General features: G+C 35.5%; 1 protein-coding gene across 2 annotated transcripts; it reads left to right on the forward strand.

Moving 5' to 3' along the window:
* Positions 1 to 12,097: 12,097 nt before the first annotated feature.
* Positions 12,098 to 15,431, forward strand: LOC112189497 (citrate-binding protein). Of its 2 annotated transcripts, XM_024328839.2 has the most exons (3): positions 12,098 to 12,192; positions 12,286 to 12,569; positions 14,930 to 15,431. In XM_024328839.2, exons 2-3 carry the CDS (start codon positions 12,294 to 12,296, stop codon positions 15,317 to 15,319), a joined length of 666 nt encoding a protein of 221 aa, XP_024184607.1. In that variant the 5' UTR covers positions 12,098 to 12,192; positions 12,286 to 12,293; the 3' UTR covers positions 15,320 to 15,431. The 2 variants fall into 2 exon arrangements, with proteins under 2 accessions (XP_024184607.1, XP_024184608.1); XM_024328840.2 differs by lacking the exons at positions 12,098 to 12,192; positions 12,286 to 12,569 and adding an exon at positions 14,366 to 14,646.
* Positions 15,432 to 16,642: the final 1,211 nt, after the last annotated feature.

The following is a 16,642-nucleotide window of genomic DNA, read 5'->3' on the forward strand; positions in this document are numbered from 1 at the left end:
ATATTGAGTAAGGACTTTGGATATCTCATCTTTTAGAGTTTGAGAACAAGTGTCTGCCACACTAAGCACTTTGAAAAACCGTTCTCTAATAAACCCATCACAATCAACAAATCGAAGAATGATAGCCATTTGTTCCCTATTAGATACATCAACCGCTTCATCAACAAAGATTTGTATTGGCATCTCTCAGTTCCTCCCAAATCTTGGTTCTAACTTTGTTACCAAGTATATTTGCAATTTGTTTTTGAATAATGGCAGAAATATACTTGGCATTCCCAGGAGCATTTTGTAAGACTTTGCAAACATCTATATTCATTCTTCCAAACGAATTCACAACCGCATTGAAATTGCTACCATTGGATGAATTAACCGATTCATCATGGCCTCTAAAAGCACATCCTTGGTGTGCCAACAATCTTACACTCTCTATAGTAGTAATAAGCCGGAGTCGGTTATCTGCTACTTCTTGTGATGATTGTGTGCTAATCACTCTTTCAATATGCTTAGACTCCCACTTGTGCATGACAATATTATGTGCTGAAATTATGCCTCCTATGTGATGGAGAATGCCAGATTTTTTTGACATAACATTCTTCTAACCTTGAATCCCATGCTCAGTAAATGTTGGATGATGGGATGGATAACTATCAAACAAGAAACAAGGGAACCAAAATGCTTTGTCCAACTCTTCAGAATACTCAAGCCAAGACCATTCTTTGAACCACTTGGGACTAAATCTTCGACCTTGACCTCTGTCAAATGAAGATGGGTAACTACTTAAGTGGGGTTGATATGGTCCTAAGACCACATAAGTTCTTCGAATATTGTCACGCTCATTCAAAGGGTACTTGCATATTGGACGTCGTATTCCTGGATCACGTTCAAGGGAAGTAAAATCAAAACTTTCTTCTCTCTCAATTCTTTCATTACGACACTCTTCTAGTGGAATAGATGGAGAAGGGTTTAAAGGGACATCATTAACATAATTATCAATCACACTCCCACTCCCATCGACACTATCACTTGATGGAGTATCATTTGCAAACCATGACAGATGATTTTTGTACCTCTTGGGTTTCCGGTGATCCGACATTATATTCAATACCTATAATATTATATAAATACCACCATTAAAATTATATATATATATATATATCTATATTTTAGACATAACAGTGCATTCAAGTCGGCAAGTCACAGTAATTAAACAATGAAACCAAGCTGCAGCATTTAAACAATTATATATACCAATATACCATGATTACCATCATTAATTCATTATATTCAAGTCGGCAAGTCACGGTAATAAAACAATAAAACCAAGCTGCAGCATTTAAACAATTATATATACCAATATACCATGATTACCATCATTAATTCATTATATTCAAGTCAGCAAGTCACAGAGTAAGTAAACAATTAAACCATGAAACCAATTAACCAAATAAGCAATAATAGACTAATAGAGCATATATGAAGAGCAGTAGAGCACAGAGTCACAGAGAAACAAATCAACTAATCAAGTCGGCATTCGGCAAGTCTTTGGAATCAAAAAAGTCAACAGAGTAAGAGACTCAATACCCACTTACCCAGAAATCCAGATTCACAGCAGTAACTCCGACTCGCTCCGTCGTTCGCCAACTCCAATTCAAACAATCTCACGCAGGCATGCATCAGTAAGCCTGCATGTCAGCCACTGAGTCACTGACCTCCATCCAAACGCACAAGCAGGTCTGCCTACAAAACCAGTAAACCACAAACCCAGAAATTTAGAGTAGATTCATGGGATTTCCTGAAATTGAAATTTAAATCTCCATTAAGATGAAAGATAGAGTAATTGTACCTGTGAAATAGGGATCCCCAAATCGGATTGTGGGTTCATGGAGATTTCCGGCGGCGATTGTGGGAGTATTCAATCCTTCACTTCAACTGACCCGCTGCGGCCTGTGGGAGACTGGGAGTATGCGATTTTGGACTTCAAGTCTTCAACAAATTTTTTTTTTTCTTTGGACTGGTATGGGACTATGGGCTGAAGGGACATATACTTAGGGGTTTTTGGGCCAAAATGTTGTCTGAGCTATAGCCCATAAAGCCTTCCATGTAGTTTCACACCTGGTTAGATCAACTATATATCAAGAATCAAGTTTAATTATGTCGACGCATTGAGAAGCATGTGTTGATCGTGCTAGAGCTATGAAAGGAACCTGTAGTAGAATATTTTAAGAACTTAGTACTACTGATTAGGAGGAAAAACCCTAATAGGAAAACCTCTTTGTTTTACAGACTTGCTCATTGAGAATTAGTGCCTATACTGGTTGAACTATTGAAGGCTTTTATTGGGAAAATGTCATTCTCGACCAAACAAATTATATACGTTCCGCGTCGATGCAGAGACTTATCAACACCACCATGAACAAGTCTTGATCTTATACAGTTCCAGCGATAGGTAGATGCATGCTACACACTACCTCCCCCATATATTCGATTATGTCACTACTAGCAAAAATAACAACACACACGGATTTACTGTAGTTAAAAGCCACAGATATCCGTGTAAAATATAAATACTAACATAAATCCGTGTGAAATGAGCATAATTGGGCCCACAATAATTTATACAATAACAATATCAACGGAAATCCGTGTGAATAAACAACAGTAACAGATGTCTCTGTAAAACTAAAACATTTCACACGGTTATCTGTGTGAATATCATTCATACTGATTTCTGTGAGTATTATAAAAAGTTTATTTAGAAATTGTAATTTTTATGTTATGTGAATTATAGAGGGACGGATTTCCGTTACAATAAGTTTTTGTACAGATTTCTGTGTGAAATGAGTAACACACGAATATCTGTGTGAAATGTTAACACGGAAATCCGTGTGAATAAACAATAGTAACAGATGTCTGTGTAAAAATTAAAACATTTTCACACGGTTATCTGTGTGAATATCAATCACACTGATTTCTGTACGTATTATAAATAATTTATTTAGAAATCGTTAATTTTTTATTTTATGTGAATTATGGAGGGACAGTTTTCCGTTACAATAAGTTTTGGTACAGATTTCTGTGTGCAATGAATAACACACGAATATCTGTATGAAATGTTAACAGGGATATCTGTGTGAAAATAACAATTAGCTCCAGAATTCAGTGTGAAAACTCTATCAGAGACAAAATTCCGTGTAAACAATCGAATGACAATTAACATGACAGTTATTGGGTACTGAGGTAAATACACACGGATATCAGTTGCAAATGTGTATGTATTTCACACGGATTTATGTGGCAAAATAACTTGAAAGAAATTATTATCAATAAAAATAAAAGCTAATGACTAATTATTTAGTTTCAAAAATAAGGGCGGGCCAATCAATTATTCTAGCTCAATATTTGGATACTCCCACGAATTACTGTGACTGCTGTTGTAAATATTTGAATGATAATAGGTGACAGCTATTGAGTTACCGAGGTAAATTCACACTGATATCTGTAATAAATGTAAATGTATTTCATACGGATTTTTATGTGAAATATTTTAAACACACAGATTTCCGTGCATCAATGCTGCTTAAAACCAGATTACCAAATAAAACACTTAACCAAAATACTCCTCTGTCTCCCTCTTTAAATTGGGTAAATTGAAAAGCCTCCTCCGAATTCTCCTGTGTCTCCCTCTCTCTCATCTCCTCCACCCACTGCCCCCTCCCCCACCCTCTTCTCCACCTCCCCCTCTCTCTGCTCCTCCGCCCATTGCTCTCCCTCTCTCTCATCTCCAAATTTATGGTTAATGGAGGACAAAGGAACTAGATCTGTTTTCTCTCTCCTCTGACACCCACTTCCGGTCACCACCGTGACTCACCTCCACCATCACGGACCTCACCAACCTCCAACGAGTTTAAAGCAGCCTCCTTGACTTCCGACAACAATCGACGCACCGACGCTGCTCACTTCCACTGTCAAGCACCGCCTCCCTCCACTCCATTGGCATAGCCGACTCAGATTGTTCGCTTCCAGCGTCAAGCATCGCCTCCCTCCAATCCATCCTTCCCTCTTCTCTATGTCGGCGTCTCTTCCTCCGCCTCTGCCACCGCCCAGGAAGTTAGCCGGCACCGACATGATTTCTGCATATACACAAAGACCTTACTAGGTTATTTTTAAGTTCTCTCAGTATGTGTGAGTAAGTACCTTCTTATTCTTGGTCGATTGTATGTCCACTATTCCTATGAGCTTCTGCTACAATTTTTGCACAACTTATATGTTTTATAACCAATTTCTGTATCGATGTTTTTATTCGTTTTGCAGTTTCTCCTGGACAACTTAGCTCAATTACCAATAATGCTGGGTTTCATTAAATAAACTTTTTGTTCAAGTCTCAACTGTGAAATGGTATTGTAATCAGTGGCGGAGCCAGAATTGAAGTTTACTGGGGCACAAAAAAAATAATAATATAAAAATATACAAATTTTTAAATATAATTTCTATCTATTACAATGGTAATTATCCTCGATGAGATTTCATATTTTGAAATCGTAGCATGATAGTCTCATCATCTATACTAGTACAAATATTTTTCTCAATATATGAAATCAAACAATTGTTCATAAACTCGTCACCCATTCGACTGCATAAACGAGTCTTCACAATGTTCATAGCAGAAAATACTCTTCACAAAAAGAATTAGTTGAGAATCATTACTTGACGTTACACACACACATGTTATTGATATAATAAGATATTTTTTAATCGTTTCTGTATTAGACTTGAAAATCTATAAGTAATAATGAAATAGAAATCATTAACTATAACCAATTATATTATTGATGTTAAAAGAATTTGGGAAAGAAAAATATTATATAAATATTAATAGTGATTAATTATCAAGGTTAATTAGGAGGCTGGTCCATCTCCTCAAATAATCCCACAAAAATAACCCAAAACAAAAAGAGCACGTGAGCGTGCATCAGCATTAGTTAAAGTTAAAAAATTAATTTAAAATAAATAAAAAAAATTCATTTTCTAATATAATATTAACATACTATATAAATAATTTTTTTTTTTATAAAAACTACGTCATGCTATAATAGCTTTATACCTCATTCTGCAAGGTTTTGATAACATTCATCTAAGTTTTTCTGATGATTTAGCTTTCTGAGATTTCATTTTGTCTCCTTAATTTCACCTTGCATCTGGATTTTCCAGGATACGAGGAAAATGTACTTATGCTTTTACAAGGAAGGCTTCAATTCAGTTTCTGCTCTCAAGCTAAGAGGTGTTACTCTATGACATTGTCTTGGTTGCCATCAGTCGAATACCGCTAATCGAAGACAAAGTTTGGTTATGTCAAGCTCTCATCCAAACTTTCACATTTCACTTGGAATGTTGCAGCTTGGGCAGACAACAAAGTTAGTAGTACTTGCATTGTTGATGATCATGTAGTAAGTTTTATTCTAATTAGCAGTCTTGATAGGAAAATCTGTAGTTCACTTTTTCAACCACAAATCTGAAAGAAGGTTGTTGCGATAATGGCATCTGGTTGGTCTTTAAAATTTACAGGGAATACTACTATGATTTTCTGTGGCTGCAAAACCCAATTAATGTTTTAAGTGTAATCCAGGTATTAAAATGTAATGAGTATATTGATCAGAGTAGGCTCAGTTGATAAATTTCCTAGAATATTATCATGTAGGTAGGTTGTTGTTGGCCATGTTTGATGCACAACTAAAAACTAAAAACACCCGCAGCAAAGCGCAAGTTGTTTATCTAGTCTTAGTGATATTCCACCTTCAATAACAATGTATTCCAGAAAGCAGCCTTGTTTTTTGTAATATAAGAATTTACTTTGGTATGAAATGTAAAGAATATCTTGCTATGAATGTAAAGTTTTAATATTTTCGATTGAGTTGTGGATTTGTTCATTTTGTTTTAAATATTTGTAGTATATTTATTGTATAAAAATAAAAGTATTATTATGCTTAGGTTGCAAATTAATTAGCAGAATTTTTTTTTTTAACATGCTGTTACTTTTACACACAGAAATCAGTGAGAGTTAGGGTATATGGATCTCACACGGAAATTCATGTCAATAAAGTTATAGGTTTTGACACAGAAATCAGTATGAGTTGTATCCCGTACAGTAATCCGTGTGAAATACAGTTTACACATTTGGCACATAAATCCGTGTGAAATAGAGTTGTTCACACGGAATTGCGTTCCATTCCGGTAATTTATATTTATGGAATTATAGTGGGGCCCACGTCAAATATTCACACGGACAAAATAATCCGTGTGAGATGAGCATTACCTCCCTCCAAACCACACAGTAACTCAATCTGTGCGTGTACCGTGGGTAAAAACTATTACACACTGAAATCCGTGTGAGAAAGTCTTATTACCGATAGATTAAAATATGTGGGTAATTGTTGTTTTGCTAGTAGTGTGTTGAACGACTGCAGTGTCCGCCTAACCCAAAACGATGGACGTCTGACCCAACAATCAATCAGCTGACCATGACTGAATCGCATGATTTCGAGTATTTAGACCTAATGCTTAGGTTAAATATTCAAGAGATCAGCTAGCCAAAACAAAAACTCCATAATTAGTGAAAACTTAAGGGCTCCTTCCGTGTAGCATTTCTCTTGCCCAGTTTCTAAATGGTTGGGTCCAAACTCAGTCAAGTAACTAGATACTATCCAAATATTATGGGTTGGTTGTTAATTATGCCCTAAATAACAACAAACACCTCCTGAATATTTCATTCGGTTCAACCTCATCTGCTACCTTCACATGCATGCTTTAAGACAGTCCTAGGCATTAAAACAAATCGCAAATGTTTAATTATGGCAAGTGAGATGGAAGTTTATGAGGGAGGTGACCATAATTAAAAAATTTTGCCGTCCTGGAAACTTGTGGTTGTACCTCTATGCTTGATATATTCTTCCGGTGATGTTACGATGAATACATTTATACAGATGTCTGTATCACCTACCTACTAACTACTCTTTTGGCTTTTGGCCGGCCGGGGTTTACTGACGAACAGTCTAGCTAGTTCTTATCTTTTTCTGGGCAAACCATATTCTCAGCTGTTATGTTTTGAACTGGTCTGTACGTGCTAGAATCTTGAATATATATTGTGTGGTAGTGACATGAACTAATTAGTTAACTAGCTAACTAATGGGTATCGATCAGTTAATATAAACCTAATCTAGGGATTAGGATTAGAAAAACCAATAGCCAGGTAATCTTGACAGGAAAAATTTGACCGTACATCCTTCACATTAGGATTAGAAAAATCTAATTTATCGCTATCAGCCTATAGTGCCACTCTCCTTGTTGTCATGTCTTGGTATAATTTACTCCACCTATTTCAGCAGAAATCACGCGCGTCCGAAATTCAGTGGGCGTTTCATTTTTTTTCTTTTTTCTTTTATTAAGTTAATCTTTCAAAACTTTGTTTCTGTATCTTTGTTTTATTCATTCAAGGATCAATCAAGGTTCGAAGTTTAGAACCCGTTAAAATTTTGACATTGCAGAGCTATACAGTACTTTCCTACTTTTCATTTTGGAAAAGAAGTCTGAAGCAGTTATTCAAAAAAAAAAAAAAAAAGGTCCGAAGCAGGAGTGTACAAAACAGGGAACACGTTACATTTTACTACTACTTCGTGTTAATTATGAATTTATGAGTCATTTTTCATATATCCTATTCATCCAATACCATAAGGATGAGAGTGTCTCTAATGCTAACTTTAAAATAGAGACTCTGTATGAGAACTATTAAATCAACGGTTAGATAAGAATTTTTAATTTTAATTTATTAATTTTTTTTTTCAACATATAACTATATAAGTCATCCAACCATTGAATATTTAAAAGTCCTCATGTAGTCCTTATTTTAAAATCTTTCATTAGAGCTTTACTTTAATAAGAATTTGGGTTAAATACTGCTTACTCCCTATATGTATAGGGTGTCATCGTTTCAGTCTCTGACCTTCGAATTTCACCTAAAAAATCCCTGAACTCTCAATTTCCTCCCAATTGGTCCCTATCGTCAAACATCCGTCAAAAATTCTGTTATCTTCCCCTAAAAAGTCTATTATACCCTCAATTACTTTAAAAAAATATATATTTCTCTTCCTCTCTTTTTTTATTAATTTTTTTTTCTTTTTACCTCTTCTTCTTCCGGCTCTCTCGCCTCCTTCTTTTCATCTCCTCATTAGGATGGTTCCAATCCACAGACCTTCAAGAGATGAAATGAAAAAAAGAAATAAAAGAGAGAGTAAAAATAAATTTTTTTAAAAAGTAAGTGAGGGCATAATAGATATTTTTAGCAACTTTAACAGAAAATTTTGACGGCAGGGACCAATTGGGAGAAAATTGAGAGTTTAGGGACTTTTTAGGTGAAATTCGAAGATCAGAGACTGAAACGATGAAACTCTATAAGTATAGAGAGTAAACAATATTTAATCCTAAGAATTTCATAAGGCTTTAATTGTTAATCTAATTATTAATTGATAACATCACGTTCATATCTTGTGCAATTTTTATGGAAGCCACAAAAATGGAATAGTGCCCTCTCTGCTAGCATGATGCGGTCGATGGAGTTGCCTAAGCATGTTCTAGACCTTAACATCGGGAGAAGATTTTAAGATTATTAAAAAAGTTGGTTTTCATTTTACTTTATAATTTCATTAATGTTGTGCCGTTAGTCATGGGTCAAATTTATAGTCACTATAACAAAATATAAATTAAATTTTGCTTTACAGTTTCAGAAACCTGTAAATTGTAGTGTGAAAATGAGAAGGTTAGGGTTAGGAATAAAATAAAGAGTAGTAGTAAACTAGATATAAAGCATGCGCGATGCTGTGGGTTTATTGATATGATTTAGTTTAATAGACATTTATAAGGGGCCGTGACCACTTACCCAATTCTAGCCTAAAAATTGCCCACTTACTTCACTAAGAGTTTTTTAACCCCATTTACCCAATCCAACGGTGTTTGACAATATTACCCCTATTAATTAACTCTCTCTCTCTCTCTCTGTCCCCTCCCTCTTCGACCTATTCTCTCTCTCTCTCTCTCTCTCTCTCTCTCTCTCTCTCTCTCTCTCTCTCTCTCCATGTCTGCAGATCCGACGCCGAATTCTGGATCGGATGCACACCTATCTCGCTCTCTCTCTACCCCACCCCCGAGACTGATTTCGAACTCGACTCCTCCGACCCTAGCTCACTCCAAGAAGGAGGCTCCGATGAGCTTGCGACGGCGCTACAAGTCGTCGTTTGTTTGGGTTGAGCGAGGCGGAGCTCCGAAGCACCGGCGATCTGATCTCGGAAGACGAACCAACGTTTGAACCCGACGTCTCTGACCGCAGCTTACTCCACGACGGAGGCTTCGGTGAGCTCACGACGGCGCTACAGGTCATAGTTCGTCTGGGCTAAGTGAGGCGGAGCTCCGAAGCACCGGCAATCTGATCTCTTTCAACGAACCAATGTTGACAGGAGGTTTGAAGGAGGAGAAGGATCTTCTCTGACTGGTGCCCAAAGCTTTTTTTTTTTTTTTTTTTTTTTTGGGGTAAACTGTAGGCAGAAGAATGAAAGAAAAAAATGGAAAGTCGTGACTGGGCTTGGAATCGAGTCACCGGAAGAATGGGTGCATGTTTATTGCCCCAATAATATGTTTATTGGGGAGCAGTAATTTGACTATTGAGGATAACTGGGATGCAATAATATGATAACTAGGATGCAATAATATGATTATTGGGGGCAATAATATGATTATTAGGGGCAATAATATGGTTACTGAGTATTATTAGGGGGCAATAAATTCAGACGCCGGAATCCAATCATTAGTCCGGTCTTTGGATTCGGGATTCCGATGAACGATCGCCTGATTAAGGTCACCGGAGTCCGGCAATGTCTCCTATGAGGCTATGACTTCTCCCTCAGTCCCTCTAAGTGAGAAAGAAGGAGAAGGCAAAAAAGTCCCAAAAATAAATAAAAAAAGAATTAATTAGGTATTAGGGAAATAATCTCTTAGAATGTGTTTGGATGAGGAAAAAAATGATGGAATTTAATTGAAAGTGAGGATTTCATAATTCCTAAAGCTAATTCCCTCGTTTGACATTATCAGATTGGAAATTTTAAATTTCTCTGTGGGAAAAAAAATGAAGGAATTCATTATTTAAATTTCTCACTTCAATTTCCACCAAAATATGTGTCATTTACGAATTCCTTTGCAATATTCAATTTTTATTTCCAAAACAAGACTTTTTTCTATTTTATTTTTTTATTTATTTTACACTTTCTTAATTTATTACACATTTCAAATCCTAAATAGATACCACCAAACAATAGAAATTGCAATTAATGGAATTTTAGATTGATGAAGTTAAAGATTCTATCATTTATAAATTCCTACGGATTTTATAATTTTCTCATCCAAACGCACCGTTAGAGTGTTTGGATAAGTGGGCAATTTTTATCCTAAAATTATGTAAATGGTCAATATCCTCATTTATAAATATTAGATACAAAACAAATTTTAACCCAAGACAAACCAAAACGTTGCTTGGTAATTATAACACTAATCTGGTGCTTTCTTTCATTATTTATTACATCACTCCAACTGAGGTTTTTTTATGGAGCAAGTGAGAAATTTACTCGAAAGCCTTTGTCAACAATCAACTTGATTTGTTTAAGCTGCCCAAGCAAGCAAATTATAGCTGTTGCTGTTTTTTTATTTGTCAATTTATTTTATATTACTAGAGTGAATTATGAACAACAAAGAAGCAAGAGTTTCAGTTACAAAATTCTCTAGGTACCACTGCTTTGAATGCCATCAAATCAAGTCTAAAAACACTACATGATGTGGTGTCTTTGAGAACCTTGTCCACATTGGAGGCCTGGGCCTATAAGAAATAATTGGAAAATGAATGGTCTACATGAAATTTTCAGAAAATTTACTCTGCACCAAACCATCAAAATCGTTCTTCCAAACACCATTTGCATTCCGAAACTCACAGCAAGCAAACCCAACCAACCTCAACCAATCTCCTCTTCAATCCTCTCATTCATACTCTCAACTTAAATTTTCAATCTCTTTAATTACCCACTAAACAAAATTCCAGAAATTAGAAAACTCACTTGACCAAATCAACCTCTCTTACCACTGCCACACATATTCACCAGAAAATTTTGAGAAGAGGGAGTTTGATTTTGATGGAAGATAAGAAATTGGAGCCAATTTGATGGGGTTTTTTTTTGCAGTGGGTGAGTAGAGGCAAATCTTTGGACGATAGCCGAGAGTAGGGGTGTGCAAAACATGGTACAAACCGGCCAAATCGGCCAAAACCGACCAATAAATATAGTTTGGTTAAGGTTTTTTAACTTTAAAAATTGAAAATTGGTTCACTACCGATCCAAACCATTTATGAACTGGGTTTGTTTGGTTTCTCTTGTACTTAAACCGCGGAACCCGAACCGACCGGTATGTTTGAAATATAAGAGATTTATATATATATATATATATATATATATATACATACACACACATAATAAATATATATTTATTTGTCCGGTTTATTCTAAGTAAGTTCTAAATCTCCAGTTATAACTTTATTCTAACATGATATACTATCATATTGAATTCAAGGCCTAAAACCTTAGTATATAATCGCTATAATTTTTCTTATCCTTTCATATCACATCTCTAATCTCTCAATTTCTCATTATTTGACATTTAATACTATCATATTAAGCTAGTATTGATGGCTAAGTTGTTAAATAAGTGAAACACTTTGAATCTAATTTAGGTTTTAGTTTTGGACTATATATTTTAGATTTTAATTAGCTAATAAAACATAATTTCAATTATTGAGATTGAATTTTTACTATGAATTTTTCATAAAAAGCATGTTAATATTATGTAGGTGAAAACCACCTAACCGACCAAACCAAACCATCTGTAATTGGATTGGATTGGGTCGGATTGAGCTTTTTTTTTTTTATGACCGATTTTCTAAAATGCCTAAACTGCTCACTTTGGCATAGAGATGGTTTGGAGTCAAAACCGATCCAACCCAATCCGTGTGCAGCCCTAGCCGAGAGAGAAAGGAATAGCAAAACAGGAAAAAGTAGGAAGAGGCGGGGGCATAAGCGTCATTCCACTATTCATTTCCTTTGTCCTCATCTGGTTTGAGTTTTAGTGTAGTTATAATTAAAATTTCCTTTTTAAATATATATGTAGCTCGTACTTGCTACATGATTTGCAATTGTGCGAGTTAAGGAAGCGAGATGGGTGCCCATATAAACCACATTGCTTTGGCATGCACAACGTTTTTTCTTGTCCTAACACAATGGTCCAGCAGCTGGCCTGTGGACGATCCAACCCTTGGCTTCCTAGAACTCCCACTAAACACATCCAATTTGGACATCCAGAGACCATATGACTTGCCACTAAGTGAGCGCTATAGCTTCGTGGATGGAGTGCACAAGCTATGGGTATACTTCACTGACAAGCCCCACTCCCCGGAGAGCCAGACTCATGCTCGAACCGAAATTCGAATAAGGGTACATAAATTACTAACATAACTACTTCAAAACTATGCTTTTATTTGTCTCATGGCCTTCTTTTTGTGTATATGTATGCGCATACTCCAATGGTGGAGCTAGTAATACGGAAGCACTTCTAAGGGTGTGTCCTGTAACATTTATGAAACTATTTTTGTAATGCTGGATTGTAGAAGGAAAACGGAGAATTAAACTATAAGTTTTGAAGATATGAATACATGTTCGGTACAAATATTTAAAAACTTGAAATATTAAAAACATATCTATCATTTAAAAAAAAACATATCTATAGCACTTAGTTTAGTTTTTCCTTAGTAATTATGAAAGATTGACTATTTGTTTGTATTGAATATGAATCTTTTATTGGTTGTTATGAGAAAAGAAAGAGTATTGTGAAGAAGATTGAACTTCCCTCAATTTTATTTATAAAATATATCATATGAAGTTGCAAGCTCTTGAATCTTTAGTTCAAAAAGATAATCCAATCAAATGTCTCAATCTTAGTTGTTAATTCCTCTTGCCCATGAGATAATCCAATTATATCGAAGCATAAAATACCGAAACTTTCACCCTAAATCATCCGTATAAATTAGATCTGACACGTGAAAGAGAGATTTTCTAAATCCTTCATTCTTCTCTACTGTATTATTCTGCAAGTTTCAATTGATTGAAAAAGATGGGGAAGAAGAAAGTTCAAACAACAGATAAAGTAGATGAGATCATGAGAAGAGAGGATAAGTCTCAATGGAAATTGTGGGAAAGAAAGAGAGAAAAATTAAAAGAGAGGAGAAGAGTTTGTGGATCTATGTGCTTAAAAGTAAAAAAATATATATCAATTTCTCTAATTGCAGGACAGGTTGTTTTCAGGAAACAATGAAAACGTCAAAAAGTCATTTCCCATATTTATTCATAGTTCTTGAATTGTTTCCTAATTCGTTTTCCTTATTTTTCAAATATAATGCACCGAACGCAAATTACATAAGTTTTTGAATTCGTAAAACAAAAAACAGTATGGCAAAATGATACTGAACGGGCCCTAAAAAACTAACAACGTCCATTTTAATTTAGTGTATTAGTGTTCTTGGCCTTACCAACTTATCCGTCATTGTGCTGTGCAAACACGTACTTGTAGTATGTCCTAAAAAGCATGTATCATTCACGTTTTCATGAAGTGCTTCTAAGTAAATATATAAGTGGGTCGATATTAAATTCTCTATGCAATTATTAGAAAATTGGTTATGATCAAAACCGCTTCTTCCGTAAGCATTAAGCACTCTTACATGCAGGCTCAAAGCTAAACAACCACCGCGGCGCTGACAATAGTAATATGAAAAAAAACACTGAACATGACTAACTAATTATAATCTGAAAATGAGAGCGCATGCTAACAAACCCTAAACCAAATTCGCTTGGATAATTGAGAAACTTCTTGAATTCATTCACGTCTTCACAAAGATATATCAAGCTTAGAATCAGCTACTTGTCCGTCTAGATCATGTTTTCTGGTTTCTCTTCCTGGTATATAACAAGCTATCAGTTGCTCAAATCAAGTAGAAAATGAAGTCAGACTTTAGTAAATTTGTTTTTATTCTTTTTTAACATTTGTTGTTTCTGTATCTTTGTATTTATTATCAGACAAGAGATTAGGAACCCGTGAACAGATACGTATACTCGACAAGTCCCAACTGCCCAACGAAATACTAAAAGAGAAGAGTCCAAAGATTTCACTATTAAGCACCTAGCTTCTTCTACAGTTCAAAGAACAACCTTCCACCCCAGTGACCACCTACTGTCAACCAAGAGAGATATGAGTGTCCTTAATCACATTGCTTTAGTAAGCACAGCTTTTATTCTTCTGCTAACGCAATGGTCAAGCAGCTGGCCTGTAGATCCAACCCTTGGCTTCATAAGTCTCCCATTAAACACATCAAACTATCATATCCACAAGCCATATGACTTGCCGCTAAGTAAACGATACAGTTTCAAACATGGAGTGCACAAGATGTGGGTGTACTTCAAGGATAAGCCCCTCTCTCGAAATAGTCCCACATATCCTCGAACAGAGATCCGAATAAGGGTGCGTAAGTAAAATCTTAATGTCTAGGTTTGGTAACACTTTCGTTTTATATCTTTATTACTTTTCGAACATAAAATCAATCTGAAATTGTAAACACCTTTAAGTAGTATAGATGTGAAATCATGTTTATTCATCTCCGGAAATGGCAAAAGGCATATAGGTGGCTGGAATCCTTAGTTTCCCTAGCTATCTGGCATTTTCGATTAAGTAGTGTATCTCCTCCTTTTATTTGAGTAATAAAATAGTAACACTTCACCATCTCTAACTATCTCTTTGTCTGCAGGGATACGATTATTCTTCAGGTGTATGGCAATTCGAAGGATACGGGTACGTACCATGTGGAACAGCCAATGTGACCATAATGCAAGTGTTTGGGGCAAGCCCTCACGCAACCACTCTAATGCTTAGAGTTGGTTCAAATGGTACCCTTACATACTATAGGACTGTAGTCCTGGATCCTTACATCTATGACAGATGGTTCCGAGTTAATGTAATCCACGATGTCTACGCCTCGCATTTGAAGGTTTATATCGATGGAGTTCTCAAATTAGAAGCTCCCGGTCGCGGAGGAAAGTTTCATTATTTTAAATGCGGCGTCTACTCTCAGCCGGATGGTTCTTACTACATGGAGTCTCGTTGGAAAGGGATCAAGGTGCTGAAAAAATGTGACTGATCGATCTTCAAAGCTTTTTTAATTTGTCCTATTTCTGTGTATGAAAATAAATTTGGTTTTCAGGCTAATATAAATTATCAGCCAATTGATCGAGATATGTGGTCAATCTAGGGAGCGGACCCCCCTTGTAAAAGGAATGATAACCAATCTTTCATTTGGTAGCTAAAAAACTTAAACAAATTCACGTTGTTAGGCAAAATAAAATAAACTTATGGGAGAATCTAGTTGGACCTCCAAATCTGCTTTTTGGACCTCCATATTTTTTTAGTTTTTTTTTACTTTGTTAACTCATATGAAAAGACAAATAAGGACAAAAAAATAGAGAAAAATAAAAAAAAAAATTCTTACTTCCACGTTAAAATCAATGAACCCTAAAATCAATGCCTATCTTCTTTAACGTTAAACTATGAGATAACATTCAAATTCAAAACCCTGAAAAAACATTCTACGTTAAACCCTATGGAAGAAAGTGAAGATGCAGTAGCGGAGAGTCAAATTATCATGACTGAGCCTCAGGATAAGGTATGGGCTGGGCTAAGAATTTTCAGTTTCTTCTTCCTTCTCCTATATAAATAACTGAGGGGAGATGAGTATATGATTTATGATTTATTGGTATGCAGGATCAACATCAAGATGATAATGAATCTACTCAATATAGTGGGGTTGAATTGGAAAGCAGGGAAGATTATACAGATCAATTCACGCCAAGCGGGGTAACAATTGTTTATTATCTTTTCTTGTCTTGCAAATTGTAGATAGTACATCTTCTTGGTAGATATAGATAGATAACTTCTTGTTTCATTAAAGTCATAGATGCTTATGATCGATTATAGATAGATGGATATAGGGATAGAAGCCAAGCATATTTTTCATTTAGGGTACAGTGATTAGACACCATTTTATGGTCAGCCATTCTATTTCTTTAAGATCGATCACTTGGCTGGCTGCACGTCTTTACCACGTTTATTTGAGAAGGAATAACATCCAATTTAGCCCTTTCTGATCATGGCTATTATAATTCAAGAAAGCACCATGCTACATGATGTTAGTTTCTCATTAAATGCTGATCCTGCTAGTTAAACTCTGACTACTATTTTGCTCTATAAATGGTCCTTAAGCGGATGCAAATCCTAAAAACATTGTCATCTGCTTTAATTCTATCACCAACTGATGTAAAGACATGCATTTGTGAGAATATAACAAGCCAATTCTAATCTTCCTCACCAACACAGGTTAAATACGTAAGAAGAGATTGTGGATGAATGTACAATTCCACATTCTGCAGCTTAAACACAAGGCCATAAATCATTTGAATTCCCTACC

The sequence above is a fragment of the Rosa chinensis genome, chromosome 2 (assembly GCF_002994745.2).
Source record: "Rosa chinensis cultivar Old Blush chromosome 2, RchiOBHm-V2, whole genome shotgun sequence".
Taxonomy (NCBI): Eukaryota; Viridiplantae; Streptophyta; class Magnoliopsida; order Rosales; family Rosaceae; genus Rosa; species Rosa chinensis.

Excerpts from the sequence above, each read along its gene's own strand:
- LOC112189497 (XM_024328839.2), top strand. The coding sequence starts at position 12,294 with ATGGGTGCCCATATAAACCACATTGCTTTGGCATGCACAACGTTTTTT. Across the intron at positions 12,570-14,929 it reads GAACCGAAATTCGAATAAGG|GGATACGATTATTCTTCAGG; the intron begins GTACATAAATTA and ends CTTTGTCTGCAG.